The 16575-nt window shown below is 33.5% G+C and overlaps 3 protein-coding genes across 4 annotated transcripts; all 3 read left to right on the top strand.

Moving 5' to 3' along the window:
• Nucleotides 1-68: 68 nt before the first annotated feature.
• LOC111006761 (RING-H2 finger protein ATL74) lies at nt 69-3517 on the top strand. Of its 2 annotated transcripts, XM_022278850.2 has the most exons (2): nt 71-1618; nt 3183-3517. In XM_022278850.2, the coding sequence occupies exons 1-2, from the start codon at nt 1045-1047 to the stop codon at nt 3188-3190; spliced, it is 582 nt and encodes a 193-aa protein (XP_022134542.1). In that variant the 5' UTR covers nt 71-1044; the 3' UTR covers nt 3191-3517. The 2 variants fall into 2 exon arrangements, with proteins under 2 accessions (XP_087979549.1, XP_022134542.1); XM_088123423.1 differs by lacking the exon at nt 3183-3517 and having other exon boundaries at nt 69-1826.
• Nucleotides 3518-7943: 4426 nt separating this feature from the next.
• Nucleotides 7944-9074, top strand: LOC111006084 (uncharacterized). Its single transcript, XM_022277831.2, has one exon. The coding sequence runs from the start codon at nt 8277-8279 to the stop codon at nt 8973-8975; it is 699 nt and encodes a 232-aa protein (XP_022133523.1). The 5' UTR covers nt 7944-8276; the 3' UTR covers nt 8976-9074.
• A 1744-nt stretch (nt 9075-10818) lies between these two features.
• On the top strand, nt 10819-15753 carry LOC111006692 (uncharacterized). Its single transcript, XM_022278756.2, has 4 exons — nt 10819-11215; nt 11318-11522; nt 14536-14654; nt 14871-15753. Exons 1-4 carry the CDS (start codon nt 11105-11107, stop codon nt 15321-15323), a joined length of 888 nt encoding a protein of 295 aa, XP_022134448.1. The 5' UTR covers nt 10819-11104; the 3' UTR covers nt 15324-15753.
• The last annotated feature ends 822 nt before the right edge of the window (nt 15754-16575 follow it).

Here is a 16575-nt window from a genome sequence, read left to right as displayed (position 1 = left end):
GAAAGGCATTATAATCTTAAAACCATATGATCCAACCTAGGACATCAAATCTTACCCAGACAAAGCTTTTGGCTGGAACATTTGCCACTGGCCCAAACAAAACCAAACTGACAGCTTACTTCAACTTTTTGAAGTTAAAAGCAAAAATAGAAGAAGAGTAAGAGAAAGAGAAAGATTTGGTGTTCAGAATCAGCATTTATTTATATCGTCTAATCTCTTCATTAGTTGGGGATCAGGTACCATTACAGCGCAGTAGTCTCAGTCTCTCTTCTTCCAAAATATCTCTTATTTGTAAAAATACAAAATTTTTCATCAATAATACAACCCCATTTCCTTTCCAATTATTGTATCTCCACCCCCTTTTTTTTGCTGTTAATTTTCTTGGCCATAATCCCAATTCCCCAACACAGCTCTCTCTTCCTCTTCTTCTATTGAAATACCCCCCCTCACCCAATTTTCTTCTTCCTCTGTTTGGCTAAAGGGGAAATCATTGTGGGACTTGTTCTTACCGGGGGATTGATTCTGGTGAGGCTGAAAGTTTTCTGTTCTTTTGATGTTTTCCCCTGATTCTTCTCAGGTGGTCTGCTATGGGAAACCAAGCTTTTTGCAGCCATGGATACTATTCTTTGGCCTGTCCTTGTGTTTTTGGGTTTTTTGTGACCAGTAAGACGCTTTGAAAGGTTTTGTTGGAATCCTAAAATCTGTTTCATTCAACTCTCAAAGGGTCATCATTCATCGTCCTTTCTAATTGAAGGCAGATCAGGAAGAATCGAAACAAAGCTTCCCTTTACAATTGGGGTCAAGGTCCAGAGAACAGAGAAGACTAGGGTTTGATTGCTAAATGAGTGAGATGAATTTTCTACTTTCAGTTACTTTCGTGGTTCGATTTGCTCATCAGAGAGTTATAGTTATGGGGTTATGAATCGTCAAACTTCTCTGCGGAATTTCATCAAACAGGTTTAAGATCTAGTGTGTGCAGCGGAAGCAGAAATTACCTTTGGGGAATCAATCGCGTGTTTCGTTTTGAGGTAGTGAGCAGCTCCTATGGCGATGGCGTCCGATCACCACCGTCACCGTCCCCACCGCTTCCTCCTCGACGGCGACGCGACGGCGCCGCCGTCGAATGGAAACAGAACGCGAAGTTCGTACAGCAACGAAGCGAATTTCGACACGAATATGGTGATAATCCTCGCGGCGTTACTCTGCGCGCTGATTTGCGCTCTCGGACTGAATTCGATCGTCCGCTGCGCCCTCCGCTGCAGCCGGCGGTTCGCCTTCGAGACGGCCGGCGGCACATCCACGCGCCTCGCCGCCACGGGGCTGAAGAAAAGCGCATTACGCCAAATTCCGGTGGCCGTGTACGGGTCGGAGTCTGGTCTAGAGATCCGAGAAACGGACTGCCCTATTTGCTTGGGAGATTTCATCGCCGGCGAGAAAATCAAAGTTCTGCCCAAATGTAACCACGAGTTTCACGTACGATGTATCGACACGTGGTTGGCTTCCCACTCGTCTTGTCCGACATGTCGTCAGTCGCTGCTCGAACAACAGTCGTGTTCTGAATCGGCGGTAGCTGAAGCCGGAAACCGACCCGCCGGAAATTCGTCGGCCGGCGGCCAAGGTGAGATCTCGATTACTGTAGATGAAATTAGCTGATTTTAAGCGTTTGCATTTCATTTGCATTTGCACATAAATATTCTTTATTTCTTTTCAGATTTTTAGTTTTAGCTTCTTTTTTTTGTAATAATCCGAATTATAATATAATTAGTAGCTGCCTTTATGTATAATAAATAAATAACAAAGTAATCAATTTGAAAATTTTAGATTTAGATGAGAGCTCATGCATGCCATTTTGAATCTTTTGCTTCAATATAGCACAATAGTTTCAATCAATAAAGATAGAAATTTTGTTTCTTCAAAATTCCATTTCTTTGTTCAAATCCTTTATATTTTTAAAGTACAGATGATGTTAGAGAAGTTGGCATTGTTTGTTTTTTCAATTTCAATTTGCACCTCAAATTATCATGATAGGCTCTTTTTTTTTTCAGTAACAAATTACGAAACTTGTGAAAACTCATAAAAGACAAAATAATTATACCATAACGTACTAATGCATGAATAGAATTCTGATATAAATAGTGTTGAAAATTATAAAAATAATATTTTCATGTTTGGAGTATTTTTAGATTTTTTTTTAATTTCAAATTTTAAATTACAGAATTACATATTTTTTTAATAAATATATCAACTCATTTTATTTTTATTTTCATTTTATTTTTAGATTTAAACTTAGTTTCTATTTGGTCCTTAAATTTCAAAAATGACGTATTTGATTCTTGAAGTTTGAATTTAGTTTTTAATTGCTTCCTGATGTTTGAGTTTGATTTCTACTTAATCATTGAGGTTTGAGTTTGATTTTTAATTAATCCATGAGTTGAGAACAATTACTTGAATTAACGGAATGATGATGTCATAATTAACATATGTTGATTAGACATGTTGTTACTTAGGCAAAATTGAATGAAGAATCTAACAAAGGTCAACTAAGGGTCAACTTAATTGACCCTTAACTCATGAATCAATAACAAATCAAATTCAAACTTTATTGACCAATTAAAAACTAAATTTAAACGTGAGAGACTAAACATGTCACTTTTGAAATTTTATAGACCAAAATGAAACTAAATTTAAATCTCAAGGACCAAAAATTATGGTTTTTTAACTCAAAAAACCGAAACTAAGTCTAAACATAAACCACCAAATTGTATTTTACCCTATTTTAAAATAAGAAATCAAATGCATTCAATTAAAAACATAATTTTTTAGTTTAAATATTGTACTCTATTTGGTACATTAAAATAAATAATATCGTATTGATTAGTTTAAATATTTATAATACAAAAAAAGGAAATTAGCCATTTCAATTAAAAACTTCATTCTTCCTAGTACAAGATGAAGAAAAAACCACAAACTTTTTTTTTTTTTCGAGTACAACAGTATAACTTCCAATTGATTGGCGAGTTAGGGGAAATTTGACATAATTTAAGATGAGTCACATCCTTAATAAATAAATAAATAATTAGTACATAGAAATTGTGGTAGAATAGGGGTTGTACAATTAATTGAATTTAATGTAGTTTGGTGAGCAGAAATGTGTCTTTTATAAGCTATGATTTAATAATTAGGAATATGAAAAATGGCATCATGGGGCCCACACAACAAAAATGGAAGCCAATCAATCATGGAGTTTACTGATGAAGAAGGGGAATTTCCAACCACACCCTTCTCGACCTCTCTTAGCCAAAGGAGAAAGGCAAAATGCTCAAGCAACATTAAAATGGACCATCTTGCCATGCATGCTTTGGATTTTTGTAAATTTTTAATGTTCTTTGTTTAAAAGATACCCAAGTCTCTAAAAATAGTAAAAAAAAAAATATTAAATTTTAATCTCCTTCTAGTTACATAAAACTTTTGTAATTGGGTTGTTTTAATTTAATTTAGAAAATACTTGAGTCCTCGAGGATCAATGTCTCACAGTCCTTAAATATTTGACGATTAATAAAGAAAAATATAAAGATATAGATTTTTTTATAAAAAGTAATAAGTTTTCAATTTTTCAACGGGACGAGGATAAGATTTGATCATCACTATTGAGAAGCAAGTATTTTTCATTTAATTTTAGTTCCAAAGATGACATTTATTTGGATCTGTTATTAAACTTTCAAAATATTTATCTTAGTTGTTGAGATTTTTTTTTAAAAAAATGATTCTTTTAAGCTATTATATAATGTGAAGTTGAAGTTCAAATCATTACCATTCATATATTTATTGTACTAAAAATTACTATACGGTCAATTTTTGCATTACTCAATATCCAATTGGATTAGTTTATATAGCTTCAATACATACTCACATCTTTAAAAACAAAAAAATTAATAATAATAAATACATACCCACGTCACAATTCACATTTTAAGGTTCATACACTGAATAAACATTTCAAAAGTGCAGAGCTACTATACATTACAATTTAAATAATTATACAATATACTAAGAATTATTTAAAAGTTATTTTTATTTGCATGAACAAAAATTTTGATTTATTCAATGGGTTGAATGACGAACCCCATGATAAACAAAATTTGTGGAAATGGCAAAATTTCTCGAAAGACTCATTATTGAGTCATTCTCTCCATGAATGGGACAAAGCCAAGTACACCACAGTTCTTGTACTTATTAAATTTTGGCCATAGAAAAATTTGTGCAATTATATAATTGTAAAACAATGCTTCATTCTAAAACGTGATTTATTAAAAGATAAATCAATGCTGTTGAGTGTTGCTCGTGAATCTTTTAAAGAGGAGAAATTCGTTCTATCGTGGATTTAATTTGAAAAATATATTTTTATAAACAATTAGGATATTTTTTTTTCTAAAGCGATTAAAAAAACATCATTGTTTACTTCCTAAGTTGTTTTTCAAATAATGCCTTAAAATGACAGCAGACCATTGAAATATTACACTTGATTGGTAAACTTTGCATTAATAAGAAATATTTTAATTATTCTTGTCATTTTCTTAAAATGTTATGATTGAACATAATATATATAATCTTTTATTCATTTGTCATAGCTTAGTAAATTAGATTAACGTGCAGTTTTCTGCCCACGCGTGAAAGTTACAGTAGAAAAATATTTCAAGTCAAGTATGATGAGGTGGTTTTATGAGACAATTGTTTAGTATTTGTTGAACAATTAATAGAAAATTTACAATATGTAATAGAATAATCTTTTAAGCAAAGTTAAAAGGATTAAAACTGAAATATTTGAGAATTCAAGGGTTAAATAAAATAAATATAAAATTTAAGTCTAAATAAGATAACTCTTATTAAAAAAAAAAAAGAAAGAAAAAAGTGGTAGTGAGAGTCGAGAGTGGGCTTAATTATTGTGGTAAATGTTATTCCTAAACAATGATTTCATTTTACATTTTTGGGATCCGGAAGCATTTGAGTGCAACGTAAGAAAATAGGCAACAAGTTGTATCACTTTACATTTTAATTTAATCAGTGAATTGTAAATTTATATAAGCTTTACAATTCAATTTTCACTAATTTTCAATTACTAAATAACTTCGCAAAAACTTAAAATTAAAAAAAAAAAGACTATAATATCAATTTTGTCGGGAATATATCAATAAAATTTCAAGTAGAAAGTTAAGGTTAAAAATTGTAACACTCTTTTAAAATGAATATTGCAGCACTTATTTAAGTTTGAGTTACAATTTGATGAATTTATTACATTTAAAAATAATATTTTTCCTCTATCTTAAAAGATAAAAATCATGAAATTTGTTTCAATATTTGAGATAAAACATTTCACTGAAAATCATAGCTCAACCTTAATCGATATATATCTCCAATCCAACTAAAACACTATTTCTCACTCGCACATGTTGTACTAAAAAATTATAAAAAAAATCTCATCTAAATCATAGTCATGTTGGCAAAAATAATAGACTTCTTATATTTTTAAATGTTGTCTTTAATTTTTTCAAAAAGTTACATGTATTTATCAAATTAAAATATTTCATAGATTAATATTACTCAAGTCTCGTACTAAAAAAAATTACTCAAGTCTCCAATTGATTAAGTCGTTATTTTTTAAAGACTTTTCATGTACTTATAACATTTAAAAAGCTCCATTAGTTTTTTGTTATATGTTTAATTCGTTTCCAGAACTTCTCAGTATTCTCGAATTCAACAATTTTAAAAACAAATCTTTTGAATCGCAGGTAAATTAGAATAAGTTTGGCTTTTTTCAAATTCTATCGAGTTAAATGGATCATAGAGACTATTTAGAAGATTTATTTTTTGAAAAATATAATATTTCATATTTAAAGTTATTTTATTTTTGTTGAAATTAAAACCTATCAAATATAATTTTATAATTCTTCAATTTATATTAATATTATTTTAGATTTAACAAAATATTTAGTGGGTAACAACCACTAGTTTACAAACATATTATTAAATATCAACAACTTTTTAAATTGAGATTAAAAAACACTTAAAACATTGGTCTTTTTTTCGTATAATTTCATATGTTTTTGAAATTTACAACGAAATACAACGATGTTAATAGTAGTTATTCTTTGAAGCTATTTTTAAATAATTTTTTAAATTTGAATATAGTTTAATTGGTTATACCAAGATAAGTATACCTCTAACTGGTATAAGAAAAGAAAAGTTTTAATTATTTTATGTATTTATTTTTTAAGATTCTTGTGCATACTGTTTAAAACATCATTAATGAACTGTTCCCTATAAAAATAACATTTTTGTTACTATGTAACTAAACAGTTTATAAAATTGTAAAATATATTTATTGTTGTTTTCTTTTCCACTCTGGTAGTAAAATATCTTTAAATTGGCTAAAAAACGCTTTTTTAAATTACTATTATTCTAAGAGAAAGAGTCGTGTATTATTGTATTTTTAAAGTACCCACGTTTAAAGAATGGAGCCAGCCACCATTTTCATTTAATCTGTCACGAGTACTTCATTTAATTGAACCAAAATAATATTCCTTTTAGTTCAACCTCTTATCGTCTCCGGCCCGAAAAAGTGATAAATTTATAGGATGGGAAGATTCGACTACACGATCTTTTAATCAGAGATATATGTCTTAATCATTTTTGTTTATGCTCAAATTAGTATAATGATGTTATCCTATTGTCGTCCTATAAAAAATGCTTTTACTAATGAGACACTGATATCTTTTGAATTATCATCCTGAATTTATTTAGTGGAGAAAATAATGATTTAAGAATATATTGATAGATAAAAAGTACCTTGTTTTTTTAGACTATATTATTTTCCTTAACTATGTGAAATATTTTAATAGTAGAACTGTTAAAATTTATAAACATCTTTAATTTTATGAATTATTTTATGCTTATTATTTAAACAATTAGCTAGTTCAAGACCTATATCTACTTTCGTCAAGAAATATAACTAACTCATTTATGAAAATAAATATCAAGCAAACCTTATTAATAATCGGGAGTTGTGAAGAACGTTGAATAACATTTTTCTTCCGTCAAATTAATCTCAATATAGTCATCAATGTGTGTGTGTTTTACCAATGGTCAGAGGCTGAAAATGAACACTAACAAAGATTTAAACGTCGATGTCGATGGTCAAGAGACCCTAAAAAATTGTAAAAATATTTAAATAACACATAAATATTTTTACATTTATGAATAAATTAAAAATAATTAATATGAATATTATGTATATATTAGTGAGACATTTTTCATATTTCGTCCATTTTTTTATATTGTGATGAAAATGCTGATTTATTTTTCCCATATCAATATTGAACCTATAGTTCTATTGATATATCAATAAAATGCCACCATATCAACAAATGTTTAATACCTTGTGTAAAGTAATTTTACGTTCAAAATCATTTTCCATTTCCATAACCTACACATCCCTGCTCATGAGTCAGCATTGGTATACTGACGTGGATCTAGAACTGATTTGATTGGCCAGGATTCACAGAAGGCATACGCCACGGTGCGTGGGGGCATCAGACCTCCATGCAGATTCCTCATGCCACCGCGTGCCATGTCAGCAACCCATGAATCAACGGCCACGATCGACAGTTTCAAACTTTCATTGCCTTACGTTTCCCAATTTTTTAAAATTCGCGTGTAAAACTCGTGGAAATCGCCCCGAGTCCACGTTCTTTTTCGTTGGACCTCGTGGCAGTTTCCACTCGGAACACGCCACAATTCCCTACACTCACCCCCACCGTAAAACCAATACTCATTCGACACCACGACACACCAAGGGCATAATCGTCACTTTGCCAAAGAACACGTGACCACTGATCGAACACAAATGCGGTTGCATGGTAATAAAAGGAGACGACCCGCAGGGACTCAAAACGAAAGTGGAATTCCGCTGGGGAAACGAGACTCGGAGCCGACGAGTTTAAGACTCAGAGACTTTTCGAACGAATTTCCATATCATTAGAAGAAGAAAAGGCATTCCAATTTTGACCAATTAAACGTCTAATTTTTTCCGATCGTTTTCGAGTTTCTCGATTGGCGTTTATCTTTTATGAAACGGATTTAATCTCATCGATTATTATCCAAATCTCGTTTCATCCATACTCGCCGCGGAATTCTTAAACCACCACCGTCTTCTTCAACCACAATCGTTTTCGATCCAAGTGAAGGCCAATTGCTCTGTTCGTGCTGTCTGAGATTATCGGATGGCTTCCTTAGGAATTCGATGTGGAGGAAATTGCGGTGTATTGGACCGTCCGTATGTCAATGTTCACGACGGATGTTGTGATCAGAAGGCCGGTCCTCGCTCTTTGGTGGTTCCTACCGGAAGCGGCGCGAGATGGAGGAGATCGAGGAGATTCGTATCGGCGATGACGAGTTTGCAGCCGGTGAATAGGCGAGGTAACGGCAATGAGGTTATTTCGCGCGATAAACTCGATGAATGGATGAAGGAATCGGTTGTTGATATTGTCAAGAATCTTCGAGAAGCGCCTCTGTTCTTGCGGTTTTACACGACGGAGGACGGTGAGGCGGCGAGATTCGAGACGGAGAAGGCGGTGGAGGAGAAGCGTTGGCCGGTTTTGGAGGAACAGTGGAAGAACGGAGCGGCTCCGATGCCGGAAGGCATCTTGTTCGTTCAAGAGCTAGAAGACGACGATTACGACGAGGACGCTGACGGCGGCGGCGGCAATGGAAGCAATATCGCCGGCGAATCGAAGGCGTGGGGAATCGTAATACAAGGAAGAGGCGTAGAACGTGGAGGGCCGGTGTGTTACTTGTTGAAGACGAGTAGTGCGGCGGGGTTGGGACTGTGGTGCACGCATTTCTGTCTGGTTAGGGTTAAGAATTTCAGAGAGACGACCAAATCGCAGCTCGAGAATTGCTGGTTGCTGCAGAATCAGTAAGACGTAGATAATGCCGATTGAATTGTGAAGTATAATTACACTCATAATCTCGATTAAAATTCAATACTAAAAGACTCTGTGAATTAATGATTCGTAGCATTCTTGATTTCTCACAAGTTCTCGTTATTCTGATCTTTTCTTTTTCTTTTTCTTTTTCCTTTTCGTTCGCCATTGATGTTTGAAGTTAAGCATTTAGGTCGTTTTTCCCCAAAATTCTTGGGATTTCTTATCTCTCATGGGGATTCATGAACGAGAAAGTGAGGGAGAGAGAAAATATTAAATTATATCTAATTCTTATTAATAATTACTGTATTAATCATACTTATTTTGGAGAACAATTAAAACTATTGTTTATCAGTTTCTTTATTCCATAGCAACTTTTGAAATTGGCTTTCCTTTTAACATTTGGGAACAAAGTTTTAAAAGATTTTTCAAATAGTATCTCTATCTTGCAAATTAGATCCATCTATTAAATACAAAATTAAAAAATTAAAGATATAATAGATGTTAGACTTTGAAGTTCATGACTAAATTTATAATCAAACTAATAAATATTTAATTTAAATTGCTCTTTATTAATTTTGCGATAATTGTAAACTAGATCATTTTTTATTTTAAGTAAACTATATCAATAGATTAATGAACGGCTGGTTTTTTTGTTTTGTTTTCGTTGCTAATACGTCATAAAAGCAAGTAGCTGTATTAGTTTACTTAGTTAACAATCATTGAAGTCAACGGAGTAACTTTATTTATTCTTAAATTCGCATTTAATACTCGTTAATTAAAGTTCATTTATTTTTATTTCTTGTTTTTGTTTTTGTGGAATAATTTTGGAGATTTCTGGAAATGTTAATTTGTGGGAGATTTGCTTTTTGGGAGGGGAATTTGCAATTTAGGGAGATTTTTATTCCTCAAATCACACATCTCACAGATAAAATAAGATTTTTTGTCGAAATAAAAATTAAATTTTATTCTTCTTCGGGTCAATAGACATTTCTCAAGAGAGTGCTGTTTTTTAGTCACTCCTTTCAAAACCTATGTTTCTGGTGACATCATCCTGGATACCAAATCAAGATTTTTTTTTTCTTTTTTGGAAAGGAATTTTTTTTAATTTTTTTTTTATCATAAATAACTTCTTCCGAGGCTCAGAAGTTGTTGTGCCTTTGCCACACTTTATTTGAACCAAAAAATGAAATGACTATTATGAGTTATTTCAAACTAAATAATTCTTCCTCTTGCATATATATTTTGAAAATTTTTATGACATATAAGTTATTTGAAAACTTAATTTAAAAGAAAAAAAACAAGGTCCATTTATATTAAATTATGTCATATATCTATTTTTCGAGAGACTGATTTTTTCTTTTTCTTGGTGATATGTTTTTAGAGACTGACTTTATTAATCCATTTCAACCTAAACTCTTTTCTTCAAAAAAAAAAAAACAAACTTACCCCCTTAAAGTCTCTTAAATATTTTCTTTTTTATTATTTTACACGAATCTATTTCAAAACAATAATAAAATTTAAAAAAGCGTTAGAAACCTTGCAAAAGGGTGCTTTGAGAAGTAGTTCCATCACGCCAAATCTTTAAGCTACCAACCTGTAAAATATGGTTGGGATAATTCGAAATATTTTTATAATTCGTATCTTATTCACCAATTTTTCATAAAAGAAGCAAATTAATGAAATTTAAGATCGCCGGCACCGATAGGAGCGGTTGCCGTCATCTTTGCGACTGAGAAATGCCAATTTTAATAGGAAAAAAAACGAAAGAAAATGAATTATCAAATAAATCATTTAAAAAAAAGTATAATTTTTTAAAAAACAATTTGATAATTAATTAACTGCGTTGCGCCGGTCGGACTTCGTCGTCTCTCCGGACGTTACGAAGACGGAAGGAAAGAGACTTCACAATTACAGATTATAGACCTTGCTCCGGCGGACGCACCTTGCATTTTCCTCGTTGACTTTGACTTTTCCCTTTGACGACTTCTTCTTCCTTGTATTCTATTTTTCTCGTTGAATTGAAATCTTCCGAAATGTGAATGTGGTGCGTTTTCGCCTTCTCCAATTCATCGCGCTTCTCCTCGATTCGGGAGTCGTAGAAAGGCGGCAGATCTTTCGCGACCATGAATCCTCATCTGCCGCTCCTATTCGCCTTCTTCCTTCTCATTCGCGGATCCGATGCTTCTTTCCCCGACGACCATTTCCGATTCGCGCTTTCGGAGGTTTCTCCTCAGGTTTGCTATCTTGCTTTAGAATCTTCGATTTTCTTGATTTTGATGCAACTTTTGGATTGCGGTTGACTTTGAAGTTTATATTTCGCCTCTTCGTTTTGTTAGAGTAAAGCTCCGGCTCCTGGTCCTGGTCCTAGCTCTGTTACCAATCGTAAATTTAGTGGGGGTGCCCCAAAAAGTTCCCCAACTCCGGCAATTCCGCCATTTACCAGTTTAGTTGATGGCTTTACTACCGAGAAGTGTAACTCGTCATACAATACTTGCCACGACCTTGAGAATATGACTGCTTGCCTTCTGTTTGCAGAACATGGTAACTGCGTTTTTCTTCTTTCGAACTCAGCTTTTAAATCAAGCTTGTGATTTGAGAAATTATTCCTATGATGTTTTCTGCTCATTGCTTACTAAAGTTGGTTTTTGTTTACTTGATATGCATTCTTCTGTTGTCTTTCCCAAATAAATAAATGCATCTCTGTTGACCAACGATAATATGTAGTTATTTTGCTGATAATAGTGCCTCTTGTATTGTGACTGCGGTTACTTTTAGTTAGCCTAGCAATTAAGTCAGCTTTGGTTGGAATCAGAAGCTAGTAGCTGTGGAGAATATTTTTCCAACTTTCAGCTAATGGTAAATGTCTACATTAAGATCAGCTAATGGAAAGATCGAATAGAAGCATTAAAATCATTGGACCCAAAAATGATGGGAAGAGAGGGGGACTGCAGAGCATACTGTAATTAGTTTCAAAACATTACAGTCAATCCACAGTAGGGTCTTGTGCATGAGGATGTCATTAGTGAAGAACTTGCTGGTCTGAATTAGGCAATCCCTCGACACCATTCAACAATCCTTTCAATTACTGGGTGTTAGTTTGTCTGAATGGACATGCACGTTACTTACAGGAGAACAAATGTGACGGCAGAGAAGAGGATGACTACCTTTTCTTCCGCAAAACAATCAGAATCGAGGGTGGCAACAAGCTGCCTATCCATATCCATGATATGTCTCCATGATTCTCCAATTCAACTACAATGCGATGGATCCAACAGATTCCAATCTTGTATATGACATGGTTCATTCTTGGGACTCACATGCATAAGTGGATGAGGGAAAGATTTTACTTGTTCATCATGACTAGTTACTGTATGAAGCACATTGAGATAGCTAGCAGGACGTCTTTAATGTAGACTAATACATAGAGGAGTTCTATTGGCTTAATGCCTGTTATAACCTTGCTGATTCAATGTTCCAAAAAGTTGCTCAAGATCATGTATTGCAAACAGGAATTCAGGAATGGATGGACCTACACCTTGTTGACTCTTAACAGAGGCACTGCAACTAGAAAAATTGACAGATAATTAAGTAGAGGCAGTTGTTGTCACGTTGTTTTTTGAAGCTGCAAAATGAAGTTACTGAACAGTGAACACATATGAAAACAGATATTGCTATCAACGATAGGATACTAATGGAATAAGCCCCGCCTAATCCTCAAGGTAAAATTAAAATTAAGCCGAGAGGATAAAACTAAAATGGTGAAAAGCATGGATTCAGAGTAGTAGATAACTTACAGCCCTTATTCATGTACCAAAATTGTGAAGTATTTCAGGTATGGACAAAAGGGATGGTTTTTAAAGGTCATTTAACAAGGATAAAGAAGTGGAGGGAGAAGTATTTTATCCAAAAATGTTTCAGGAGATAGTAGTCGTGTAGTTCAAATATTACCTTTGACACCCAATGTAAGTTCTCACCCTCTTAGCCACTCAATCTTATGAACTTGATGCATCGTTAATAGTCAGGTCTGTAATATCATTATTGTAATGGAAGCAATACAAATTTCATTTCAAAGTCATTATTGGTTTGTACATTTTTAGTTGGATCAAAGGAGGTGGTGAAATTTTCCTTGAGGAAACTATACCGTCCATTATCAAGTAGGAATGCTTATAATGCTTAAGTGATATGAAATTTGATTGATATGGATTTTTTCCTTATTTATTAGGCTTCCAATGGTAGTGACGTGCAAACTATTCATAGGGGAAGAAAGAATATAAGCAAATTTATCGGTTCAGGTGATATTAGTAAATTAACAATGTTACCGAGTGTAAATTTTGAATCAACCAACAACATCCCCGGGTCCCCAGTAATATATAGTTTCATTGTTAGACATGTTTTTCCTCCAAGTACTTCTCAAATTTGAAATATTTGCTCAGAATAGTGATTAAAGCCTTAAAGGTTGTATGGGAAGTTGATAAGAACCAACTAAACCGACCAGATTGCAATGTAAGTATAGCTTTCTAATAATTAGGATCAGGATATGCATCGAAGGTTGGCCCCTACTCGGAATTACCGTTAATGGCAAGCTTCGGGGTTAGTAGCTTTTTGTTAGAAGTTTATTCGTGTTCCAGAACTACTTACTCCAATGATAGGCTACCCAAGGAAGAGTTTGTCGCTTCTGTTCTGCTGCCTTGAGAGCAAGCCTTTTGATTAATTTCAGGTGGATATCTCTTGTGTAGGATTGATGGATGCGTACGTACAAGAGCACCTACAAACAACAGTCATATACTCTAGCTTAGGCATTCAGTCATTTACCAAATGCCTTTCACCAAGATTCCAAAATTCCAAGGTCAATGGATAGGCTTCTTCGAAACTTCAACTTTGTGATGGTTTTACTGCTTATTTTGTGACTGATAAGATGTTAAACTTGGTTTCAACATGATTTTTCTGGCCTAGCTGCAAAGGGATGTGGGTAATCATGCGAGATTTTGTGCAATCTGTCAAAATTAGTAAAATGGCCAACTGCAAAAGACGAACCTTTGCATACCTTTGTCTATTCCTTCAGTTCGGTGCTGCTCTTCATGTCCTTTTCGTTCATGCTAAGCTTAACGGCCAGGAAGGGAGAGGTCGTGTAATGGAAACTGAAAAAACACCATAACCATGAGTGTTTGAGGCAAAACAAATACAAGTAGTTGTCTTCATGTGCTAGCGTAGTCCATTTATTTTAAACCATTTGATATTTTTACTTAAAACTGATTGTTTCTGTAATCTTGTTTCTACTTACCTAGCAGATATAACAATAATGCTAATGTTCTTCCAATACCAAGGATTATGTAGCTTATTCAGCTTCATTTTTTGTTGTCTGTTCATTTTTAAAAATTCCTTTCTGCTCTTCTGAACATCATCTCCACGCCATAGCTGTCTTCCAAATATTGAGATGTACTAAGTTCAAGCAATTTTATTAGGGTTGGGGATCCTTGTAAATTCATTGTAACTTTTATTATAGTCTATGTTAAGCTTCCATGGCCAGTATTGCTAAAAGACTGTTTTCTCACAGCGGTGGTGGAACAATATCTTCTAATCCAAAATGACGGAGAGACTTCTATGAAAGTGAACATTATAATTTCCAATGCTAAATACAAGGAGATAAAAATCCCAGAACATCATGCCAAAAAGGTACTTGTCGTTAATCTTTGCTGGATCTTCACGAGAACAGTTAACCTTTTTTTAAAGTAGGATAACGATCAGATATCTGCTACTCAAGGCAAAACAAAGATTTCTGAGACCGCCTCTTTGGTTTCAATTTTGAATTATATGAAATTTGAATCTATTGATTTTCGAATTCTACAGGGCGCACCTTGAGATTTATTTGTGCTTCATCTTTTATTTCAGGTTAATATTTCAGATGTTCCAGGAAATTCCATGATTACATTGGAAGCTGGAAATGGGAAGTGTATGATTCACGTAGGATTACTAACAAAAAGTGGCAGCATTTTAAAGAAGATCTCTTTCTATTTAAACCATTTGAACCTTGTTTCCGGATCCTACCTGCTATTTGCAATCGTTTTGATCATTGGAGGTGTCTGGGCATGCTGCAATATGGGAACCAAGGAACGGCATGCCGATGGAGTCCCATATCAGGAGCTTGAATTGGCAGAGCACGACTCTTCTCCAACCAACGATTTGGAAGCAGCAGAAGGATGGGATCAAGGCTGGGACGACGACTGGGACGAGTCGAAGTCTACCAATAAATCCAGTGCTCAAATGAAGGCAAACGGATCCTCAAACGGTCTCAACTCAAAAACTTCTGATAGAGATGGATGGGGAAATGATTGGGATGATTAAGAAAAGAAACAGGTCAGAATCTCCCCATACTCCTCAACCTTGAAAGGTCAGAAAAATTTACTGAACATAGCAAATTTTTTAGCAACAGAATGATGAAGGATAAAAATTCTGCTTCCCTCCCAACCATGTCATAGGGTAAAAAGCTGTGAGATAATTTTTGACTGTTCAGTTACAAGTGTATGCTTATGACAATAGATAGTTTTTACTTTTTTTCTTTGGCAGACAATAGGTCTCAGTTTTGCTCCTAGTAGAGCTGGAAATTGGAATTTGGAAAAGAGCAATAATTCAACTCTTTTAGTAAAGAGCATAGCAATGATAAGACTATTTGCTTTGTATTGTTAAGTGGTAGCGTGCTTACATAGATGAAGAGGGTATCATTTGGCCCCTCAATAAAGTGCAAACCAAAAGAGAAAAGGTTTTGAAGTGCCCAGTTTTTCCTTTTTTTTTTTTTTTTGTTCCCCACTTTCTCATCATCCACTCCAAAGTTTGTTCATGATTCAATCTCTCAAATATTATTCTCCTCTCCACTATCTAACTCTATGGACTGCACTTGGATTTGAGATCTCAACATTTTAGTTCAAATTTCTCCTCACTCTAAATCTACTTCAATTCTCTTATAAATGTTATATAAACTAGATGCCAATTATTCCCAAGTTATAAATAACTAAGGGTCTCTTTGGTTGGCCATTTGGATTTCTTTTTTTCATTTCGAATTCACTGATTCAGTTAATATGGGTTTGGTCAGATTTAACATATTTGTTTTTTAAAACTATTTTCGAATTCTGGGATCGAAGTAGTGAAAATTCTAAAAATGATTTCAGTATTTTATGATGTAGAATTACATAAAAGATAAAAAGATAAAAACTTTGATAAATACATTATTTCAGGTTATATACTCATTTTATTTTTGTTAAAATTAAAACAGGTAAAATAGACTAAATTAAATATTTAGTTGGTAACTACTACTAATTTATAAATATAAGGCTAAACACACGTTGAAAACAAATAACGCAGGTCAATATTTTTGCAACCTTATGAATAGTAGTTAGATGAAGAATCTTTTACAACAAAGTAAAAGATACAAAGTCACAAACAAATTCAATATTTCCAAGTAATAGTAGTTTTGGTATTTCTTTTTTAAAAAAGAAAAGATTGTGAACATAAATATAAAGGAACTTCTTGTCGTGAAAAAGAAATGATAAGACCCATGTGCCAAACTTATGTTAATGCATGAAAATGTGAAGTTTTGCTT

Source organism: Momordica charantia (assembly GCF_013281855.1).
Source record: "Momordica charantia cultivar OHB3-1 chromosome 4 unlocalized genomic scaffold, Mcharantia_2.0 BLBB01000004.1, whole genome shotgun sequence".
In the NCBI taxonomy this organism is placed as follows: Eukaryota; Viridiplantae; Streptophyta; class Magnoliopsida; order Cucurbitales; family Cucurbitaceae; genus Momordica; species Momordica charantia.
The sequence above is the reverse complement of the archived record's forward strand: the minus strand, read 5'-3'. Positions and strand labels throughout refer to the sequence as shown.

Coding starts and splice junctions, on each gene's coding strand:
- LOC111006761 (XM_088123423.1), top strand. CDS start 1,045: ATGGCGATGGCGTCCGATCACCACCGTCACCGTCCCCACCGCTTCCTC.
- LOC111006084 (XM_022277831.2), top strand. CDS start 8,277: ATGGCTTCCTTAGGAATTCGATGTGGAGGAAATTGCGGTGTATTGGAC.
- LOC111006692 (XM_022278756.2), top strand. CDS start 11,105: ATGAATCCTCATCTGCCGCTCCTATTCGCCTTCTTCCTTCTCATTCGC. Junction 11,216..11,317: donor TTTCGGAGGTTTCTCCTCAG/GTTTGCTATCTT, acceptor TCGTTTTGTTAG/AGTAAAGCTCCGGCTCCTGG. Junction 14,655..14,870: donor CAGAACATCATGCCAAAAAG/GTACTTGTCGTT, acceptor CTTTTATTTCAG/GTTAATATTTCAGATGTTCC.